Source organism: Periophthalmus magnuspinnatus, chromosome 21 (assembly GCF_009829125.3).
Source record: "Periophthalmus magnuspinnatus isolate fPerMag1 chromosome 21, fPerMag1.2.pri, whole genome shotgun sequence".
Lineage (NCBI taxonomy): Eukaryota > Metazoa > Chordata > Actinopteri > Gobiiformes > Gobiidae > Periophthalmus > Periophthalmus magnuspinnatus.
In genome coordinates this window covers 13,442,888-13,466,566 of record NC_047146.1, presented here as the reverse complement: position 1 = coordinate 13,466,566, position 23,679 = coordinate 13,442,888, and the positions used below count along the sequence as shown (strand labels likewise).

Here is a 23,679-nt window from a genome sequence, read left to right as displayed (position 1 = left end):
TCGAACCATGACACCTCAATCCTAGCTCCTGGGTTTACATGCCTTTTGAAAAATCGGTTTAAATTGGACTAAAAGTAGTGACCGAGTGTGGTAACAGAAGCAGCGGGGTTGCTTGTGCTGTGTGGGAGCTCATCTCCACTGTAACAACAAACATGAGCAGGTTCAGCCACAGGAAATGAGAAACGCCCGGCGGAATGGACTACAACATGGCCGATATGACAAATTCCTTCCACCAGTCCTCCCACCGCCAGGACAGGAGACAGGACGCAGAAGAGGGTTCCCACTGGCATCACGTACACAGTCGGGCTGTTTCGTGATTTATCCACACGCATGTCTCTATATGTTTCCACTGCAGTCACACAGATATTAATGATGTTAGATGGATTTCCATATAGAGTGCTTGCAATGGTGGAAAAAAGTTATGATGTATGTTAAAATATATAGACTGTAGGATTTCTGTAATTCTGCTAAGTCACTCAGTAATATTAAAAATGATCACATAAACCTGATAATGATCACATAAACCTGATAAATGATATTAATGATGTTAGATGGATTTCCATATAGAGTGCTTGCAATGGTGGAAAAAAGTTATGATGTATGTTAAAATATATAGACTGTAGGATTTCTGTAATTCTGCTAAGTCAATCAGTAATATTAAAAATGATCACATAAACCTGATAAATGCACTGAAGCAAAGGAAAAATACATTAAATAAGTTATTAATGTTAAGTAAGCAAATGCAAGTGAAACATAGATAGCATTACAAGAGAAATATTTAAGTAAGAAAGCCAATATATTGTTATTACATGATTTACTTATGTTTGCCACTTCTGAATGTGAAAATGTGAAGTCAGACTTTGCTTTTTATGTGGGCTACATACTCTACTAGCACGGCTATTACTGTGATACAAAATATTAACATTGAAGAGGAAAAAATGGGAATGTGCAAGTTATATTGTGTTGTCAAATTTTACAATAAAGGAGCCTATAAATTCTGTATATTCTTGCTGCCTAAAGAATATATCGGCCATTATGTAGTTGCTCGGTCGATCTCTACTTGATACTTTATATGAATTATGACACTACAGTGATGACAAAACCATTATTTTTTTAGACAATACAATGGGTTTTTAAACACTAGAGCTGCACGAGTTTGGACAGTATTACCAAGATTGCAGTTTCAGTTTTATTTGCGATATATTGTGTCACCCTGTTAAACACAAATTATATTTATTTATATTACAATATCGTCCGGCTCAAGTTCTGATATAGATGAAGACCCTTCTAAAACAATCATGGACAGATTCAGTTTTGTTACTGCTTATATTCTTTTTTGAGTAAGTATCTTGTTTCCATACTAGTTTTATTATCAGTTATCTGGGTATTCACTTTTTTCCAACCCTAATGTTGTACTTCTGTAAAACCTCAAAACAACTGAAGCGCACACCACCGCTAAACTAACTTATCATCTCAGGTGTCCAATCCATTGTGCTTTGGTTGCTGTAAAAATCAAGATAAAAGACTCAACCAAGTTCACGGCACAGAGTGGAGGAAGCACCCAGAGAAGCTCTATAACCCAGGCCAGTGCAGAGGGGCCTGGGCTCATCATCGTATGTTTGCCCGGTCAGCTCTGCTCTGATAGAGTTCAAAGGCGCACAGGTGGTAGCAGGACCGCATCTGCACCTGAACAATGCTGACGTGACATGTGGCTAATGGGGCCATCTTGCAATAACACAGTAATCGGAGAAGCCGGCTATATATAGACCGGAAATAGGATTGTTTGTCCTGATTGCCTCTGGCCGGGAAGCCTCTTGGATACAGGGGCGACGAGCTGAGTTATGACCTGCTTTGTGCCGTGATAGGTGTCAGACAATGGGAAGTGCAGCCCGGGGCGCACACACCAACTCCACACATACACAGGCACTGCAGAGTAAGACCTTTTACGGAGAAGGATGGACAACTGGATTTCGAAGTTTGCGTTTATAGCTCTCCGTTTATAGTTCTGCGTTTATAGTTCTGCGTTTATAGTGCTCCAATCTGGTAAATGGTGAATTCAGGTCATGTCATGGATAGATTTGAGTGGAAAATGCATATTGGGGGACCTATATTATGCTAAATTTGTGTTTATGAGCTTTTATTCATGGTATTACTGGGTTACCTTGGACATCTTTCTGTAGTCCAATAATATTTAACACAGATGGGGAAGAGGCAGCTAAAATGAATCATGTTAAAATGCAGATTTTTATTGTAATATTGCAGGTTCATGGGTCTAGTCAGTAAATAATCAGGTTCAACATTTGTGAATTCACCTTTTACATATTTCATGGCAAAATGCAATGTAATCAATAGGGAAAAACTGGCTCTTGCTCCCTATCTGACAGTATAACATCATCATCATCATCATTCTATAATCTGATAACTACCAATATGAACTGTTAAACTAATACAAGAATCACATACATTTCAGGACATGTACAACAAGATTTTTCAATAAAAAGATAGGAGGATAGTTCTTATTGTTCTTTGCGAAGGACATTCATTCTATCTATTATCTGAAAAAGTGATAGCATAAAGTTGTACTCATCAAAAACATACTTTGAGTTGTGTTTTGTTTCATTTGTGTGTATTTCAGTAATCCTGCATGTTTAGGCAGTCTCCCTCTCCAGATTTCCTGTGGGTTCCTTCCTGTTCGGGTCAATGCGTACTACCATTGTGTCCTTGGGCAAGACACTAAACTCACATAGTTTACTTTAGTTACAGTGTGCAACAGGTTGTGACAGGAAGGGCATCTAGAGTACACGCCTGCTGTGTTAGCCCAAATATATATATAGTTTCTACGACAGACCTCTGACAAAGCTTTTAACATAATTTCCTCAAGAGCTCACTTTTCAAATGATGGTATAAAAAGACACTATAAACACACGGCTGATTTTTCATGACGATATAGTTTATAATTCCTGTTTGGATTAGCATGTTAGCAACTCAAATGAGCTCTGAAGCTTAATGAATAAAGCCTTTACCCATAGACTAGAATATAAGCAAAGCAAATTATTTTAAAAAGAGAATTCTGTAGGCTAGTACTGAGCATTGTCGATGAACTTTGACCTCCAATAAAAACCACTCAAATGAACTGTGATACTAAATTGTGGAAGACACACATTTTCGAAACCTTTTACATAGATCAAAATTACAGTTATGCTAATAAAGTTTGGCCTTGGTCATCTGCCGTCAACTCGCCTCAGCAACCCGTTCTCCGCAGCTAACCACTTTGAACAGTTGTCACGGCAACACACAAGTTCCCTCCAAAAGGTTCTGACCTTCGAGTAGTTGCGTGACACAATTTTTCAAAGTCCTCCCATGAACTCCGTAATTATCCGTTCCATTGTGGTGCCTTCGCGGGGGAAACGAACAGAGGTCTGGACTCTGGGTTTGAAGTGCCCTGAGAAACAATGGGAAGTTAGCGAAAAGGCCCTCGAAGTAGGAAGTCCAGGGAGTAGCTGTGGAGGATGGTAGTGTTGACCATTGTAATCAAGGGCTGTTTGTCACACTAACATGAATGGGCCGACTTTCGGACTTAACTGGGCTCAGGTGCTTCCTGTTCCACCTCCGACCAAATCAAACAAAACATGAATTTAGATAGGAAATGTTTAGTTTTGCAGTGTAGCCCGAAAGAGTTCAATAGGCACTCTGTCAGCCTGGAATGTCAGGTATTTTTATCTTGATGTCTACCAAGCAGCAGTAGGCTACAGGACGCAGCTAAAACCGCGTCTATTGTTTTACAGTTTTATGATCACATTCAAGACAGGAAAATGTGCCTAAAAATAAAATTCAAAATTCTCACAATACGAAGACAAAGTGGTGCAACAGCGAGATGACTGACAGTTCAAGTCTTGTTGTGTCCCTGGACAAGACACTTCATGTATATTGTCTCCCAGTACAAGTATGTGCTGGTTGCAATAGGAGGGGCATTAGGCAAAATACAATTAAACAAGCAAACTTGCAAAAATTCACTACTAGCAGCACAGTCACTTTCTTGAATATTTACAACAGTTTGGCTCCAGGCCATGTCCTATCTGGAGAATAGCCTTCAGACTTCCCCTGACCTGTGCGTTCATGCATGCACCAAAGTGTGTGGGATTTGCATTCACAGATGTCAGAAGACCTATCCCTGGTTGAGACGGGTCACCAGTGTATGTTTAAGCATGAGCAAGTAGGATTTAAAATGTGTACTCTACTTCAGCAAGTTGATATAACATAACTCGATAGAGCTTAAAGGTTTCTGAGTTAAACTTATGAGCAAAGTTTATTTGTAAAAAAGTATAAGAACAATGCTATGTTAGCTCACACCCAAACAACCAGTTATCTTATTGAACACAATGTTCAGATAATTAAGGATGTTTCAATGAGGATTTTTCCAGCCAATATTAATATCCGTTATATGTCCTGTTGCTGTGATTGAGCCAATATAAGTAATAACTTATATATTTTGAAAAAAATGTATAAATGTAAACTCACATTGTTTACTTTGGTTACAGTGTGCAGCAGGTTGCAGGAAGGGCATCTGGAGTACACGCCTGCCATATTAGCCCAATATATATATATATATATAGTTTCTATGGCCGACAAAGCTTTAACAGAATTTCCTCAAGAGATCACTTTTACAATGATGGTATAAAAAGACACTACAAACACACAGCTGATTTTTCCTGACAATGTTGCTTGTAACTTCTGTTTGGATTATTATGTTGGCAACTCAAATGAGCTTTGAAGCTAAATGGATAAAGCCTTTACCAATGGACTAGAAGATGGTAAGAAAAAAAAATGCCAACGTCCCAACTATAGCAACGTAGCAACTGTAAAGCAAATTAAGTTAAAAAAGTTAATTCTACAGTATTGGGCATTGTCAATGAACTTTGACCTCCAACAAAAACACTCAAATTAACTGCAATATTAGATTGTCCAAGACACGCATAAATGTATTTTCTCAGCGCATATAATTTGTCATACTTTTGTTAAATAAATATACACCCACAAGTGTAGCTTAATTGCTCTTCTATTTTCATTAAAAGTTGAAGAAATATCTGCGCAAAATATCGGAAAGAACAACCAATAACAATATGAAAACTTGTAATTTCAATGCTTTGTGTGTGAGGTTTATGTTACAGGCTACAATAAAAACCAACATGTTTACAAAGTACCTGCAGTGACAAGCAGTGTCATGAATAGTGTCAATGAAATACTTCTACTGCAAAATCGTCTGCACACAGTCTTAACAAACATTGCATATGCTGTGACCAAATACATCAGAGCACCAGGTTAAATATTTTAATCAAATCTGCATTTTCTCTTTTCCGTACATTATTTACAGTAGCTCCTATACAGTCTAATTTAATAAGGCTCCGGGCCATAGTCTCCACAGTATGTGAGTCATTATTAGCTCCAAGGTCTGCAGACAGCCAAGAAGCTCAGTGTGACATTAAAAAGGATAAGAGAGCTTGTCTGCTGCTAAGACTACCATGGGAAAACTCCTCTTATTTAGATAAAAAAGACAGTATTTTTGCTGCAACCTGCCCTTGATCTGGCCTACATGTCTGCTATATGAAACCATAGAGTAGCTTTGGAAATGTCAAAGCATGTTTTAGTTCATAATCACCGCTCTGAATTTATAGCAGTTACCCCGGGCACTTTTCGCGCAGAGTAAACTTGACGATTTAAAATTACAACTTGGCTAGACGTCTCGAATCCGCAGCAAGTAAACACAGCGCCGCAAAATGCAAAAATCTAGGCCATGGAGATCTACCATAAAGTCAGTCACACGCGTTATTTATGAATGTGTAAAATGAATGGGTTCTCAAAAGTCCATATTGGCCCGACTTAACGTTCTACTTCTTCTGTCTTGCCAGCAGTTTATCATAACAATCTTGGAGTAGTTGACGTCTGTTATAACTGCTACTGGTTAAGTAAGTCATTATGTTATATGGTGTAAAACAAACAGGCCCAAAAGTATTGTTTCCTTTGGCTTCCCTTTGCTCACGCCTCCCAGAACGCCATGTATTTAACGAACGGTGAAACATTAACAAGTGGTGTTAAAGTCTAGAGGAAGTGGCTGCCAACATTTTCAAGCTCCCAGGCTAACACTGGAGTAGACATAGGTATTCGTTAGGCATACGTTAGCATTTAGCAACAAGTGGTGTTTCAGCTAAAAGAGCGAAAAACAGAATGATAAGTAATTGATATACACAAAACATGAAGCGTAATCATGTGGAATACTAAATATTACACCCAGGAGGAGTTATATGCTAATTTGGCAGCAAAATGATCCAATTAGCCTGTATCAAAATCAGCATGGTAAAATACATCTGCATTTTGTCTCAATGAACTGTCAGAAGGGTAATTCCAATGACGTCTTTCAAATCAACTTTTTGAAGTATTTTTTAATTTAGATTTCAGTTCTAAGACACGCTACGCTGACTTTTACTTTCTTAAAAACATGAAAAACTAGTTTGCATTTGATAGTCATGGTAATGCTAACAACAGCTAGCATGCTAAAAGCGTACTAGTCTTACTTCCTGGTTTGTGGATGATAAAAAAGGCTTTTAAATTAGATGCAGACAGCAGATAATTGTCTCATTTTAGCCCGAAGAGAAGCTTTTACAATATTTTTGGCGAGACAGGTTAAATTTCTTCGCTCATCCAATTCAATAAGTCACAAGTTGTGTTGTTTATAAGAATATTACTAATATTTCAATACCCATCAACTTGTATTGTCCAGCCCTGGTGCGACACTTGTAATATGATCAGTTTTTATCAATAGCTGAGGAAGTGACATGATCCCATCCACTTCTACAGAACTGCCTCTTAGGTGTGACAGATGAGATAAACTATATTATCTCACATGTGCCGGGTTTATTCTTAGCATATCTCTGACGACACAAAGACACCCATTAAAATAGCACTGTTTAAAATTGGGAATTAAAAGTGAAGCATGGAAAATGTATTATAGTCTGTTTTTACCTGCTGATCGTTCTACTCAAATGTGTTATTTTTATCTTAGCGAAATGGAAATTTATTTTTTGTAGCTTGAATGCAACATAATAAATGATAGAGGGTAAGAGGGCACTTGATGTCATTGTGTCACAGCTCAGTAACACCATTGACTCATTAGAAAGTGAATGAGAACAACATAAGACAGGTGCAATAAAAGACTATTAAGTAATAGCTGTTGGTTACAATAAGACTACACCCAAATTATGGCTGCTAATAAATGCTTTAGAAAAAATATAGGAATGGTGTCAATGTAACTTAAATTCCATCGTTATTAACTAATGTGTGTCCAAATCAGAACTAATCCAGGTTTAAATATTGAACAAAATAAATAAAAAGTAAATAAACTAGTAATAGTACTGTTTAAATCACAACTTTGCAGTGAAAATGACAAAGACTCCTTGCTAGGGACAGACAAAAGTTCCAACACCAGTGGAAGGAATTCACACCGATTGCATAAAACTGCAGGAGTTAAAATTACTGAGCAAAGTTTGCTCTAGTACAGCAACTCTGGAGGTCAAAATAACTCCACTGTGCACTGCCTGAAACTAATTAAAAGGCGTTTATTGTCCGATATTCAGGAAGTGTGAGTTAACATGCTAGTTGTTATTAGCTTTACCGTCACTGTAAAACTCTGCGCTGGTCTCTGAAGGGTGTGAAAAGAGCTTATAAACTGCAGGGAATAATTACGATGCAAGGAAGACATCACTGGATCACTGCAAACCATTTACAACTAGTTCTGTTTTCCACGTTTTTTTAAGAAAATCAGGTTCTGCGCCTTTAAGAATCTCCATCCTGATTTGAGTAGACTACATTAGTATTATTTAGTTATAGTAATTATTTAAGTATTATATAACTAATCGAACTGTGTATTAGAAGTGCTGTATGTCTTGATCGAAGCACAGAATACTAGTTAATACAGAAGCTCTACTTGTCCCAAATACAAGTCCAGTCATGGTCTAAAGTTCATCAACTGTAAGTTACTCATGCCTCAATACAGATGACCTCAATACTGTCAGTTTGTGAAGGGTCACTGCTCAGACTGGACGCTGGAAGTAAAACACGTGCACTCGACTTCCGATCATTAAATTATGAAATCAAAATAAGTACAAACTGAATAAGTATACAATACGTCTGACCCAGTAAAGTGTTAAACTGTCTAAGTCCATGGCACAAAGCGGCACTGAGTTCACTGGTTCGTTCACCTCCCTCTCTCTCTCTCTCCCTCTCTCTCTATTCTCTCTCTTCTCTATCTCCGGTCTCCAGGGTTTTCTAAAACGCTTGACAAAAATGTAAATCAGTAACAGCTGTTTCAAGGTACTCCCCATGTGCACGTGCAGCAGATAGGGGCCAGCATGAGCAGAGGTGTGCACGTGGATCTGACATGTAAACACACGCTGATGGATAAAACTCCAAAAGAGATGATGTTATAATCAATATGTAAATCTATATCAAGGCTGGAAAGAACAATTCTATACTTTTGTGATTGGTTCAAGAGGAATTTTGAATCCATTCAGTCTCAAGGAGTAGATAGAAATTGTATTCTTGGGTTTAAGGCATAAGGATTCCTTCGTGATTTAAAGGATTTGGCATGGTGTAATAACAATAACCACCATCAAATAAAAATATTATATCTTCTGAAAGGGGATTTCGAGGATTTTGCCCTCACAAAATCCTTCAAATCAGGAATCCATTTGCATGAAACCCATGAATAGTAGTGGTAGTTGTAGCGTAGTATGTGGTGGCAGTAGAGATCATTTTTTTGTTGTAGTATTAGTTTGTATTAGCAAAACAAATATACTCGTTTGTATTTGTAATAGTAAAAGTATTAAAAGCACTAATAGCAGCTGTAGAGATAGTTGAAAATTACTGGTAGTAGACGTAATAACTTTTTGTTTTTATCCATTTCACTTTATTTACATGACACAATTCATTAAAGAACAGTTTCCGAAGTAGCACAACTTTCAATTAGATTATTTTTCATAAGTTTCAGTTTCCTCCTCTACTTACTTAGACAATAATAAGACAATAGTAACAGCATTACCCCAACAGTAGAAGCATTTGCAGTATAAAAAGTACTAGTACACAAACAGAAGTATAATTTATTACTTCAAGTACACTTCAAGTACAAAAGTAATACTCAGCAGTAATAGTACTCTTCCGTAGTAGTTGAGAGTACTCCTTCCACCTGCGCCGTGTTATGTTCAGGTATTACAGACTTTGGATGGGAGCCACCCGTGAGAAAATGAATGGCTGTCAGTTTGTAATGATATAATAAATGAGCTGGAGGGAACGGCTCGATTAAGCAGTAAAGACAGCACAGGCCTCAAACGAAATCTGAGCTAGCATAACACTCCGCCACACAGCTAGCAGCAAATTGTGAATCTGAACTCAAAACGCCAGCTATTTCCTTAAAATGAAGATCAAGTCTGTTTTAATTGGCTTGAGTTGCGATAATTTTGGTCGAAGGACATTTTACCTTTTTATGCCGCCTTAAGCTAGCATGAAACTCGAACCGCAGCTTTCCGCAGCTCCGCTCCAGGTGCTACTGTTATGAATCTGTTATTTCACATTACGGCCTCAGACAACCTCAGTGGTTTTGGCACATCAAGTAAAATCTAATCCACTAATCCATTATTAGGTCTAGATGTATCCAGTTTAGGAAATCACTTCTTTCAAAGTTCCCAGGATGAGCGGGTAGGTGACACAATCCAAAACATTTAATATAAAGATCTAATTACAATGCCGAGCTGTCACTGAACCCACTCATACAATAGTGTCAAATGAAAGTTCAACCAGTACATGGGACAAATGCCTAGTATCCTATTTCACATTTGTGTTAGGCTATGAATGTATGACTCTATCCCAACAACTATAAATGTTGGATTGGCTACATCTGGACGGTGAAAGTTAGTTGCAGGGCTACCACACATACAAACACACGAAAATGTTTCTTTCTTTAAACATTTCTTTAAAATTCATACAATTGTCATGCCATATAACTTTGAACAATGGGTGGAAATCAGAGGAAGCCAAAAGAGAACACAATGTAACCCACAACCTTATGAAAAAAGCAAAAAGCTAAAAAAAAACTTCACTTTTCTTGTGAAGGGTCGGCCCAGGCCCATCATAACAAATATTGAAGTATGACATATTGCTGAAGAAAATATAGACGATAAACTAATTTATGCCACTGACACAATAACCCTAAAGTAGAATTATCTCCAAAAACCTATTCTAAAGCTGCAATACAGTTAAAAAACCTGAACTGCAAAAAATAAACAACAGAATGAAATACTTTAGTAGTTTGTTTATGTCTAATGACTCATAGAAGTTATTTATTCAACTCTCTACATCTCAAATCTAATAATAGAACAGAAAAATAACAAAAAGTTCCCCACTAGTCCAAAAAGTTCCCACGATAAATACTGACCCACATAAATTATTCTGTTCAATCCATCATGTACTGAACAATAACTTGATATAGTAATTACAGTGACAGGCCTCGGTGTCTGTCATCTTTTTGTCTCTATGGAGATGTGATTGCTCTGTCTGAAATGTTCCACAAGCATCAGGTGGCAAGGCGAGCCCACTTACAGTACAGTTCTATTTATTTATTTATTTTATTTATCTTTATTTATAAAGGGGAACCCAATGAGAGCACATGGACTCTCTTTTTCATTGGTGCCCTGTTTAAAATGCAATACAAGCAGAAAAACAAACTAAACAAAAAAGTATATAAGTCCATATAAAACATTAAAAACAGGTGCAGGTGTGTGTATAAAAGTTTGTTATGAGATTATTAAATTGAGATTGTGTCACCAACTATCCAGTTTTGCTTTTCCTTGGAGTGTATTTCAATTTCTGTGAAGTAAAACAGCTAAAAGCCCTTTTGCCCATCTTAGTTCTGGTGCGGCTCGTTCTTAGCCTTATACAGTATATGATTTGGTATTAAATGTTCTGGTATCAATGATTAAAAAGCAGGTGAGGTATTCTGGCAGTTTTTAAAGTCGTCCCTTATAGATTTCATACAGTGCTGTTTTCTTCTAACAGACAACGATGCTCAACACACTTTTTGTAGAGAATACATTGATGGGTTTCCAAATCCATCACCTGTAATAAAACTTGAATTGAATTGAATTAATGCTATTGCTTGCTATTAATGTCATGCTGTGGAACATTTCAGGCAAAGCGGTAACATCTTCATGGAGACAAGCAGCATCTCTTTAAAATCACTAGGGTTGCATGATATTGAAAAAAAAAAATCTAATTGTGATTTTTCTGGCAAGTCTTTCAATGACGATTTGATTTGCAATTTATGTTTTAATAGTAGGATTCTGTTCAAAGTTCACATCCAGAAGAATTGACAAAAAGAAAAACAAACTAATACAAGAATCATGTATTTTTAGAATTTAGCAGGTTAGCAGTTTTGTTTCTTTTTGCCAACTGTATGATCCATTTAAATTGCGATAATCTTGCAGTCCTTGAAAACACTATTTCATATTGCCATGAAAACGCTCAGACGAATAACAGTTTTATTATATGAAGCTTCCCCTAAAATAGCCTTTCTGCTCTGCTTGTGAATGGTGATTGTCAGGTTTCTGGCTCCGCTCACTGTCCCTCCTTGGTTACAATAAGGGCCCACTACCAGCCAGCATCTGTCAGAGGCCAACTGGCTCTAGACCATGGGAACCGGGCTTTAGGAGATGTCCAGGAAACCTCTTGTAGGGCTTTCAATCAGACGAGTGGACCAACAGCACAATCACTGCTTTGGGAGGCAGCTTGGGTTGTAAAGCCAAGACGAAAATGCATGGAAATCAGCTCTAACGCTCATTTAATTGGGTAAAATGTGAAATCATGCTAGGAGAATGGTGATGTAATGTATAAAACTATTTATACATTACAATTTTTATACAATTTTACTGTTCAAAAATACCTTGTCCAGTTTACTTACAGTGAATAGGGTTACCGCTCCACAGATCTAACGTGTAATAATGTGGAACAGTTTAGGTAAAGCAATAAAATCTCCATTAAGACAAGCAGGTGGCTCCTTTACCACAAAAGTTACAAAGTGCATCTTTAACTGAAATGGACGTACACAAAACATACATAAAGCAACATGATAACACCATAAAACTATTGGAACTGTCACATTGCTATAGTGCAGGTAACATGTTTAAAAATTAATCAAATGTTACTGAACCATTTACTTTGTCACCTCCTTGTTTCCATGGAGATGCTAGCTTTGCACTGAATATCTCACAGTAACTTATGTCAAGTTACAGGTCAGACCTACAGAGCGGGGACCTCATAGCAAGAATGCATGTTTTTCTATGTATTTTTGAGGAAAATAAAGACTTGTAATTGAATAAATGCAAGATGAAAACAAGTATAATGCTCACAATAACTTTCTAGAGGAAATGCCGCCCTTCACTAACTGATTATGTGGATTAAAACTATTGTCTTTCTTACATTTCGTTTTTAGATGAAGCAAATCATTCAAATGTCTCTACTTGCAGCCATTATGTTGAGACACCATCAACAAACTTATGACTAAGAGCATTTATCAGCAAGTACACTCATGACCTCACCCAGTCTCAAGATCAAAGCTACATCCTGGCGATTATCAGAAGGACTAACCATAAATATCATTTCCAAGTACCTGGCATACTCATCAGGGTAAAGCTACGGTTCAATTATGTATTAAAACACTAAAATATCCTTCAATGACTCAATCTATGTGGTCAAACTAGATTACAGTTCTTCAGACGCCAGTACACTGAGAGATCTGGGCTGGGTACCTCTGGTTTGCAAACCACTGCTACGGCCAATCTCCAAAACACAGAGTGAAAAACAGCATCAAACAGGACCACACAGCTCTGAGCCAAAAACTGACCTATTAAAAGTCCAGGGGTAGTCTTTAGGAAGGGAGAGACCCAGATGAGATTAAGTGCTTTGGCAAACTTGGAAACTGGCAAATGATAGGCAACTAGAATGGGTGATAAGGAGGTTGGTTTAAATTGGATTGGGTTGGGTTGTGCATTTTCAAATGTGCCTATTCAGGTAATATTCTACTGGTTTTCTATGAGTGAAGTAATTATACCAATGGATCTAGATTTTAGAGCAGTTTACCAATTTCTATCCTCTAAATTGGCCTGAAAAATAAGTTGTTTTTATGTATGAATGCATTTTATTATTTTTATATTTACTACTTTGAACAATTTGAACTTTACAAGTACTATTATCATCATTATTTGTGTAAAAAGTCAAGAAAATGGCAGACCAAAGAACAGACATGATCCTAATTAGTTAATGCAATTGTGACCACGTGTATCAATGCGCATTTGGGCAAAGGGAAAAACAGTGGAATTGGATGGGGGGGGAAATCAACATTCAACAACACTAGGCTGTTCATTTTATCTCTCATAGCATTGCAACACTAAAAACATAACAGATCTAGCAGTGGAGCCCCCAGTAGCAGGTGTCCTAGTACTTTTGTAAACGTTTCTAAACTTTTGCTGTCCTCAGTCAAACTCTACAGGCACCAAGCGTCTCTCCAAAAGGTTTGAAAGGTTTAAACTAAAAAAAAAACGTATTCTGCCAAGAGGATCATTCACGAAACTAGCATTAGCATAATCAAACAACTAAAGCTTTTCTTAAAAACTGTACCATCAACAAGACAACCGGGAAATCTACGTGTGCTTTGTTTACATTGTTGCTAGCAAGAAAGTTACTCCACGTTACGCACAGAGAAACGTCTCAAGCTAAAAACTAAGAAGTAAGTTGTTGTAAATGACGATAGCCCCGGGTAACAGTGCGCTGTCAGTCCTCTGGCGGCTGCTAAAAATGGGCATGTCCCGACATTCCTCCGGGAAAATGCCACAAACTCTTTAACTGTAGTTTTGCGCTACTTTAAGGACGCCACAACCGCGACGCGCGCCATTACGCACGAACTCACATATTAAAAGTCTTACCTGGTAAATTTCATGGATGTTAAAAGTTCCAAAAGTGTTTTCCACAAACTTCTAGCGTCTATCTATCTCCACACGGACGCATTCTCACTTGCTCCAGAAGCGGTAGGCTACACTCCAAGGTAGGTCCGCGCTCCCGGGCTGTGCTCCTCCTCCTCCTCCCCCTGGCGTGAGGTCATCCGTGGGACTGGGACGGGTCTGGGATAGAGGACAGAGAATAGAGACGCACCGCTCTCTCAGATGGTCTCCCCGGTCACCCCCCACCTCTCGTGCGCCATTCACTGGGCATGCCTCATGGACATGCCAGGATGCGCCAGGACACATGAACACATGAATGAGGGCACGTGTGAAGTGGCCCGGGTGGGCGGAGGGATGAGGTGTTACTTTTACTGTACGGAAATAGTAGTTTATAACACTCTATAATTTAAGTAGTGGATATGAAGAAATTCCCCATTCACAAATCTTGCACCTTGACCGAAGTATTTATTTATTAATGTATTTTTTTTTTTTTTTTTTCTGTATTTCAGGGATCTACTCCTTTGCTGTCAGCACAACAAGTCAAGGCAAGTTTATTTGTATAACACAATTAGTACAGAAAGTAATTTAAAGTGCTTTACAGAGCAATACAATACAACAAATCATAACATAATTAATCACAAATAATCATCTAAAATTAACATTAAAACAGAAGAGTGCAGAATAAAACCCTTTTCAGATAAAGACCAGATAAAGAACTGTTTTCAGCCTGGATTTAAACATTGTCAAAGTCGAGGTCTGTCTCACATCTTCAGGAGCATTGTTCCACAACACAGACAAGAATGTAAAAGCAAAGTTTGTCTTCAAAGTTTTTTCTCTTTAAAAAGAATATAAGATAAAAGGTATATGGTATTGAACAAAAAGTAGACTATGCTGCTCTCTGTTATGTAAATTGTTAAAATCTCAGCTGGTAATGTATTTTTTGCATTTATACATAATGCCTGTGTTTTGCTATTCATGTTAAATTCTGGGTTGTGTATAACATTTAAACACTGAGTATGGTACGGAGCCCCACGGATGATGGATAAGAGAAGAATAACATTTACAAAATAAAAAAATATATTACCTTGAGGGAACGAGATATTATCTTGACGGAACAAAATATTATCTTGAGGGAACAAGATAATTACCTTGAGGGAATGACATGATTAGCTTGAGGGAATGAGATATTATCTTGAGGGTACATAATCATTTCTATACATATATTTTCACGAGCGCACAAGATATTTAACTTAAAAATAAAAATAATATCTCATTCCCTCGTGCTAATTAAGTCGTTCCTTTAAGATATTTAAGTTGCTCCCTTGTAATAATGAGGTCGTTCCCTCAAGAAAATATCATGCGGGAACGCAATATTATCTCGTGGCCATGCATTCATATTATATTTTGCAAATGTCATATGCCGGGCTCCATAGTTTGGAGACAATATGTGTGATAACAAGTCTATACTGTATTATTGTTTTGACCTTTGAAACACCAAAACATTCCTTAGTCCTATTTTATGCTCAGTAGAATAGAGTATTATTCACATAGTAATCTAGGTTAATCACACTGTATATTAAGTGTCCAAAGGGTTATTTAAATAAGGAGATTGTACAGTAAATATTCAACTTAAATTATGCATGAATTATGTGTGTTTGTTTGTCCCCTTGTAATATTGAAGTATACTCCGCTGGATTAAGTGGCCCATAAACAAGATCGATCCATCACATCTAAAGAGCAATGGCACCACCTGGACTGGTTCAACATTAGTATGCTCCACTCACTTCCTCCATCATAACTCTGTGAAGGTCTGTGTATTTATAATGCACGTCACTACACAGCCATTTTATACTAGCTGACTAAATAACATCAAACTCAAGGTTGGTACATGCTTTGGTTATTAGAGGTGTAAACAATAGAATCGATTTGGAGGTGTTATTTTTTCATAGTAGAGTTTGAAGCTGCGCAATGGTTGACCAGTGTTATCGCAGTTACGGTACACAATGCAAATATAAATATTCTATCTTTTGAATTGGGAAAAGTACAGTACTGCAGTGATTAAAGTCTGTTGTGTATGACTTTTTCACTTGGTGGCTTTTCAAGTATGTGATGATGTAATACTTCCAGATGGGGGACAAGAAATGATTTTCTCTCTTCATTATACAGTATTTTATATCCAAAAGGAAAAGAAAACTAATTGTAATGTAATCATGTATATAGCCAGCAACCAAATATCATCAGATTAAAATAATAGCTTGACTTTATCTCTATTAAAGGTGCATTATGTAACAGTGTTGATTGAAGGTTGTTTCCATGGAGCTGTTATTGCTTTGACTGGAATGTTCCACACTATTGCTCAAAAAAATTCATTATTACTGTGCCTCTCCTCCACAGATGTCACCTATACCTCGGCCCGGTGGCGTCGCTTGCTTGTCTACATGGAGAGACATAAGTTTAAAGCCATACTGAGGAACATTGCAGACAAAGCAATAACATCTCTACTGGAGCCAAGCAGTCGAGATGTGATGTTATCTCAAACTAAGCGATTGTAGGCCCACAAACATGCCATCTGATGTTGTGAGACGTTTTTGAGGTAGGCTATCGCAAAATGTCAAATATTATTACAGCCCTGGTCATTAGTTCTTTCTACAGTCAAAACAAGAGCAGTGCGTGTCGTGCTGTTTGACTTTCTCTGTGCAGTGTGAGGTCTGCTCAGGTCTGACACTGTTTTCACACGCCGCTGTCAGAGGAAGGGTTCTCGACACACTGGAGGATCTGTGAGTAGAAGATATTTCAGGGTTATATTGTTGTTCTTTGTTGTGTTTTGGCCTGGAGTTCAGTCAAGGCACTAAACACGGTGATAGCACTAATAAACTGCAATAGTTATTCAGCCTTACTCCCTCAAGAGGGAACAAGTAACAAGAGAGGGTTGTAACTACTGGCCGGTGGGAAGTACATACTAGTCTGAAGGAGATTGTTGATTGAAATGTATTTATTTACATTTTTTATTATTATTATTATTATTATTATTATTATTATATTTTATTTATTTATTTTTTATAAAATCTGAATTTTTGTATACATTGTTTTTATTTAAGTTTATCTCATCTGTTCAGATCAGTTCAAGCTGGGGTGGAGCAAACGTAAAATTTTTATAGGAATTTTAGAGCATTTTAATACAGCTCATTGATACTGTTTTTGAACTGATACTGCGGTGCTTGCCATAGTATTACTTGATATCGGACTGAAACGAAACTCATTACGGGCCATATTTAGTCTAGGGGGGTGACAGTGGCTCAGTGGTTAGAGGAGTGGTTCCTCAACCTGAAAATTGGAGGACAGGTCTATCATTGTGTCCTTAGGCGTGAGTGATCAGTGGTGGTTGGAGGAGCCGAGGGCACAGATTGGCAGCTTCGCCCCTGTCAGTCTGCCCCAGGGCAGCTGTGGCTACTAAAGTAAGTGAAGAGTGAATAAATAATGACTTCAGTGCAGCGTTTGACAAGCCAGTAAAGCGCATCACAAGTGTAAAGTATTATTATTATTAAGGGTATGACACTACACCAAAAGTGCAGCTTTAAATACATCTCAGACGAATAGCTACAGCTGATAAGATCTGGTGATAAACCCTTCTTGGATATATTATTTGTACAGAATGTTTTTTATTTATTTATTTATTTATTTTTAAGATAAGGCAGTTGAGCATTTACCTCAGTGAACCCAACTCTGTGCAATTGCTTTCACTCCCCAGTCTATAGCTCCCCCATGAGGTAAGTTTTGAGTCCTACAAAGAATCAGTCGTGTCATTGAAAGCAAAAAACAAAAACCAAACAAAAAAACATAATATGTATAGACTTGGAAAATTGTATGAAATTTTTTTTATATGTATATGTTTTGTCCCCAAATCCCACATCTGTTTGACAAATAAACATTTTGAATTCTGATGCTATGTGTAATATTGGTGTTGCATTTAAGCACATATAGTTAAATTCAGACTTTTCATCACCTCTTTGGGTTCGTCTGTTCCACTGCAGTGTTTTCTCAGCAGGTCAGAGGTGCCTGGTTAGATCCTCTTGGGCGGCCTTTACGTGGCTAAAAATGGACAGGCGCAGAAGGTCAGAAGAACCATGTCTGCGGGTCTGTGGACCACCAACTGCTGCTCTCTTCACTCACAGCATCAGGGTCCTTGAGCTCACCACACTGAGGTCCCTGAACTCAACACACAGATGGTATCAAAGCTCCAACAACCCCAAAGACTGGCAGATTTTGTTTACAAGGCCACCAAGTATGCTGATGAACTGTCAGATATTGTTTGTGGACATCAATGAGAAAAAAGGACACCATATGCAGAGCTGTGGTTAGTGACCCTGGGGAAGTGCCCACAATTAGACTTGTTTATCATAAGTTTATTTGTGTAGCACAATTCGTACACAAAGTAATTCAAAGTGCTTTACAGAACAATACAACAAATCATAAAAAAATAATCACAAATAATCATCATAAAATCAACATTAAAAGAGAAGAGTGCAGAATAAAAACCTGTCAGTCATATGCACAGCTAAACAGAACTGTTTTGAGCCTGGATTTAAACATTGTCAAAGTAGAGGCCTGTCTCACATCTTCAGGAAAACAGCTCCAGGTTTTAGCTGCATAAAATTGACTCCCCATGTTTAGTCCTGACTCTGGGCACCAGCAGGAGGCCGGTCCCTCAAGTCCTCAGAGTGAGAGATGGTTCATATGGAACTAACATGTGGGAGATGTACTTTAGTGTTAGGCCATGGAGAGACTTTTACTTAAACAGAGCTGCTTTAAAGTCTATTTTCTGAGCCATAGAAGCCAGTGCAGAGACCTGAGCACAGGACTTATGTGCTCGAGCAGCAGTGTTCTGAATGCAGCTGTATTAAGGCTCATTTGGAGAGGCCAGTGAGCAGGTCGTTATAGTAGTCTAACCTACTGGAGACAAATGCATGGATAAGTCTCTCCAAGTCTGGCTTTGACAGTATGCCTTTGATTTTTGCAATATTTTTAGATGGTGAAAGCTGCAGCTGTTATTGATGATTTGATGTTAAAGTTCAAGTCTGAGTCCATCATTACCCCTAAATCTCTAGCCTGATTTGAAGGTTTTAGAGAGAAAAACTGAAGGTGACTACTGACACTTTCTCTTTGTTTTTGTGGCCAAAGACTGTGACCTCAGTCTTGTCTGAGTTTAGCTGGAAAAAGTTGTTTTGCATCCAACGGTCCATATTCACCTGCTGCCAGTGAGACATAGATCTGAGTGTCATCTGCAGAGTTTTGGTACGACACATTATAGGATTGAACTCTGGAGCACCCCACAGGTCAGAGATATTTTGTAGAGACATTTCCCAATTCTATTCTAGTCAGGACTTGAACCAGTTTAGTGCAGTACCAGAGATGCCCACCCAGTCCTCTAGTCTCTGTAAGAGGATCTGTCGTAACGCTGAAAACAGGCATCGTGACAGGATCCCATGGTTGACAGTGTCAAAGGCTGCACTCAGATCTAACAGGATCAAGACTTTGCCTGCATCAGTGTTCAGGCGGATGTCATTTGTCACCTTGTTAAGAGCAGTCAGGGCTAAAACCTGACTGGAAAACATCAAAGGAGTTGTTCATTTGAAGAAAGTTAATAAACTGTTGGTAAACAACTTTTTCAAGGACTTTGCTTAAAAATTGCAGATTTGAGATGGGTCGGTAATTGTTCAGTATTATGGTATCAAGACTGCTCTTCTTTAGGAGAGGCTTGATGACCTCAGTTTTCAAAGCCCTTGGGAATGTTCCAGATTGAAGTGAAATGTTAACTATGCAAACAAGTGGTGATGGCAAACTGTTGAGCACAGACTTTAGAAATCCAGTGCGTAACACCACGTTAATTAATTGTGTAACTCCAAATATGTGATATTAATCAGATTTTAGTGCACATGTAACTGCAGCCAGTGTGAGACAAAGCCTAGAGGCTCAAGACAAAATGAAAATCTTCAGTTTTTAAAAAAAAGTTTTTGAGGATTGCAATTTGAATAAATGAAAGACAGATAATTTTAATACCATATTGTAGAACACTGCAGGCAAGTAACATCTCATAAAGTACATAATGAACTTTAAGTAAATGTCTTGCGTTTCATTGTTATGTATAGTGTTCTTATAATACAGAGTATTAGTTAGGCTACCCCAACTATTACAGTCTGTTTATAATTTGGCATGACAGTAAAGTAACCACCTACCACCCACTGTTTACTATGAAGCAGTCAAAAAGAAAAAGAACAGACCTTAATGTCATCTATATTAGTCCCACAGCTCTGTACCACCCACTTCAGTTTACCTTAACCCAAACTACAGGGACTGGACATTCTTTGAGTTGTTTAGATCTAGCCAAGTGTGTCATGGAACCTTTACCACTTATAATCCTTTATTTTGGTCCATTTACAATAAACAGACACTTTCAAAATAGTGGTTGTTATTGCAGAAACAGGCTTTTTCCAGAGACAAATTGACTGGTGTATGCTGACATCTAGTGGAGAGAATGATGAACTGCAAAAACACAGCAAAAAATGAAGACAAAAAAAAGGTACATTACTTTTCTTTTATTACAAGTGCCAAGCAACAAGCTGTATTAATTTCTGTGAAAACATCCAAAACTCCCCTTTACAAACCCCCTACCCAAACACATACCACAACATTTTTTTCCCCATCAACTTTTTGCAAATATCTACAGGAATGTTTCATCTCATAATAATAGAGATACTTCAAATATTTAGAGTATAGTGTAAACAAGCACTGCCTCAAACTGCTGTCTAACAAAGCAAATACGATCAACATGAAAGCGTTCCCGCCAGCGCCCCCTAGAGTTGAGACTTCCTGTTAGTCTCTGACATATGGGTTATCATGTCTGCCTATGGAAGCGAATAATTTAAAACTTCCTGGGCTGCTGGATGAAGTACGTTCTGGGGCAGTGGGGCTTCTCCACAGCGGGCCGGACTCTGCTGTGCCTCACGCTCACCGGGGTTTCTGGGAAGTCATGGCTGAGCTGGAAAAAGTAAGGAAATTAAAGTCAACAGTTGAACCAGATTTACCAGTTGCATCTTGACAATAGAAAAACAGGGAGAGTCCTTTACCTTGTCAAGAGTCCCAGACAGGAGAAGGTTGACTTGGTTTATTCTGTTGGGGGCTGGGACTGGCCTGTTGCAAGACAATATTTAGTGGTTAGCAAACATATGACATTATAACATTGGGACAGCTGTGATTTTATAGTCTCAGTCAACGTGAGATTAAATTCCAGTGGTTGAAACAATTAGATACAGGATAAAACTAACTGCAACACCCAATCTGCATGCACTGCCCCAACATCATTTATTGTTTAGGGCTTGATTGGAAAAAAAAATCCCTCAAATGTAAAGCCAATATATCTACTTTTTACTTATTTATTTTTTCAAAACTTTATTTGAAACAAGCCAACAATATGGCAATATATCTACAGTACACAATTATCTGAAAAGTACATCAAATTCAAATTATAGTATATTGCCACAAAGTAAAAAAGTTAACCCTGGAACTTTACAAAATTTTTTATTTGTGAACATGTCAGATAGATGAAAATACTAATTGGTTATATGCCTCGACAGCAACATATACATCAGCAAAAAAAAGCCGTGACAACTGTTGCATAGTCACATGAATCAGCAGCTCTTCACTGTGGCGTTACTTGTTGGGATAAATATATTGCAGTTTGTTATTCATTTGAGAGTGAATAATTATACGTATTACACTTACTTTATTTTTTCAGTCCTCTTTGCATCTTTCTCCGGGGTGCTACTGTCCTCTATGCTTTTCTTGGCCACACGTTTACCCCCAGCCTTCACTGTTAAAAGATGAATGCAACTTTGTAAGTATTTTCAACAAAGCATAAAAAGAGGGATTTCTAAACAAGTCCCAGGCTTCCTGAATTATAGGTTTGTGAAATAACCATGTGGGCACATAATTGCTTGAAGAGGCTGCACATGTACACAGTGTCCTGGTTTTTGTTATTGCGGGCTCGCTCACTCAGTTAGGAATCTCAATGTAAGTGACCTACATAATGCTTAAAAAGCCTCTTATGGCCAAGGGTGGGTGAGGAGGGCTGTGCGAAAACAAACACTACAGGGTTCAACTACCATGTAAGTAAATAAACACTTGTACAGTAGCCAGGTATAGGCATTGGGACAAGTTATGAGCCTCCATAACTTTATTCAGTGTTTGGTCAGCAGTTCCACTACGAAAAACAAGGCAATTTTTATGTACCACTTTGAAATGGACCATTAAGAACATAAAGCCTATAATATGGTGATGCATAGGTGAAACACTTTTCTTCATGATTACTAAATTGAGGTAAATTCCATGTTTTATTTTTTTTTATTATTTTTACAATTTCCCCTGACACAAAACCTGTATGGATATAATTTTGCAGCCTTAAACAGATATCCTCAATTTTCTCCATTCATTTAACTTTTTGAATGAACCAAACCACAATTTATATCTATACATCATATATGCCTAAGAGATAAATGTTTTTACAATGTTACTTTTTCCTTAGATAGAAGAAAAAGAAATCTATACCCACATTTTGACAAATTCCTTGGAGACTCCTTAGCACTTTGTGTACGACTGAGATTTAACCCTTGATGCATCACTTGACCAGGACAACAAAAGATTGCAAAAATGAAGGAATCTGCGTGATCTAACCAAGACTATTCCTCGTGGATATTAATGCATGATATTGTGCATGTAAGAGTACAGTGTAAATAGCAGCAGATAAAGAAAAACTAGCGCGAGAACACGATGTTACTTTGTGGTAGACTACAGTACGTCACGCTCTCTGCAAACGTTAGCACTTTGTCGAGTACAAACCATCACGCGACGCATCAATGCAGCGGAAATCTAAATATTTTAACAAAGAAAAAAATGTTACCTGCAGGAGGATGGCCCGCTTTGAGCACGGGAGTCGTTTTCCCCGCGGTCTTAGATACTGGCTGAACCATTTTTGAACTTGAGTTGTAGTAAAACGATGAAGAGTAAACCCCAAACCTCGCAGCTGAACGCCCACTCAGTTGTTTTTATGCCCCAAAGACGTGATGACGTCACTGGCCACGGGAAGCGTGCGTCGCGGAAACGCCCACCACTATTGTTATTGCACAATTGTTTCACATGAAAACGAAATAGATTTAGAAACGTGGTCTGGGGCTTGATTTTGCGTTTATATTTTTGGGCAAATAATATTGGTATTTTTTTATTATCACTTTTATAGATCCCTAAAAGACAGTTAATTTAATTCAGAACACCTGTGGCATGTAAAGTATCTTAATTAAGGATGAATTGGCGCCACCTTGTGAACAATATGCTCCATTACAAAAACAAATTAGTGCTAATTCATGAACCAGATTATTTTGGGAGGACATAAGAATAGACAGATTAGAGAGTCAAATCAGCATAAAGCAAAGATAGGCTGAACTAATGTGGTATACTTAAAAATAACTTAACACATAAACACATATAGGCTAGGTATGTCTTCTGTGTGGTTGTAATATAAAATAACTGAATTAGTGTATGGAAAAAAAAAAAGAAAAAGTAGGCCAAACCACAGAAAAAAAAAATAAAATAA

At 37.8% G+C, this 23,679-nt stretch overlaps 2 protein-coding genes across 4 annotated transcripts in view; both read right to left on the bottom strand.

The window, feature by feature from the left end:
- tanc1b (tetratricopeptide repeat, ankyrin repeat and coiled-coil containing 1b) overlaps positions 1–14,156 on the bottom strand; it is a 138,314-nt gene extending 124,158 nt beyond the window's left edge. For 2 of the 3 annotated variants that reach the window (XM_033987570.2, XM_033987571.2), the window contains exon 1: positions 14,022–14,156. The gene's annotated coding sequence lies outside the window, so the exon portion shown is untranslated. Of the gene's footprint in view, positions 1–3,320; positions 3,346–14,021 lie in introns of those variants that run through there. The other variant, XM_055230835.1, reaches the window with a different exon arrangement.
- Positions 14,157–20,614: 6,458 nt separating this feature from the next.
- dap1b (death associated protein 1b) lies at positions 20,615–23,133 on the bottom strand. The gene is made up of 4 exons (XM_033987453.2): positions 22,990–23,133; positions 21,816–21,903; positions 21,161–21,224; positions 20,615–21,072 (listed from the first exon to the last, which is right to left on the bottom strand). The coding sequence occupies exons 1-4, from the start codon at positions 23,057–23,059 to the stop codon at positions 20,956–20,958; spliced, it is 339 nt and encodes a 112-aa protein (XP_033843344.1). The 5' UTR covers positions 23,060–23,133; the 3' UTR covers positions 20,615–20,955.
- Positions 23,134–23,679: the final 546 nt, after the last annotated feature.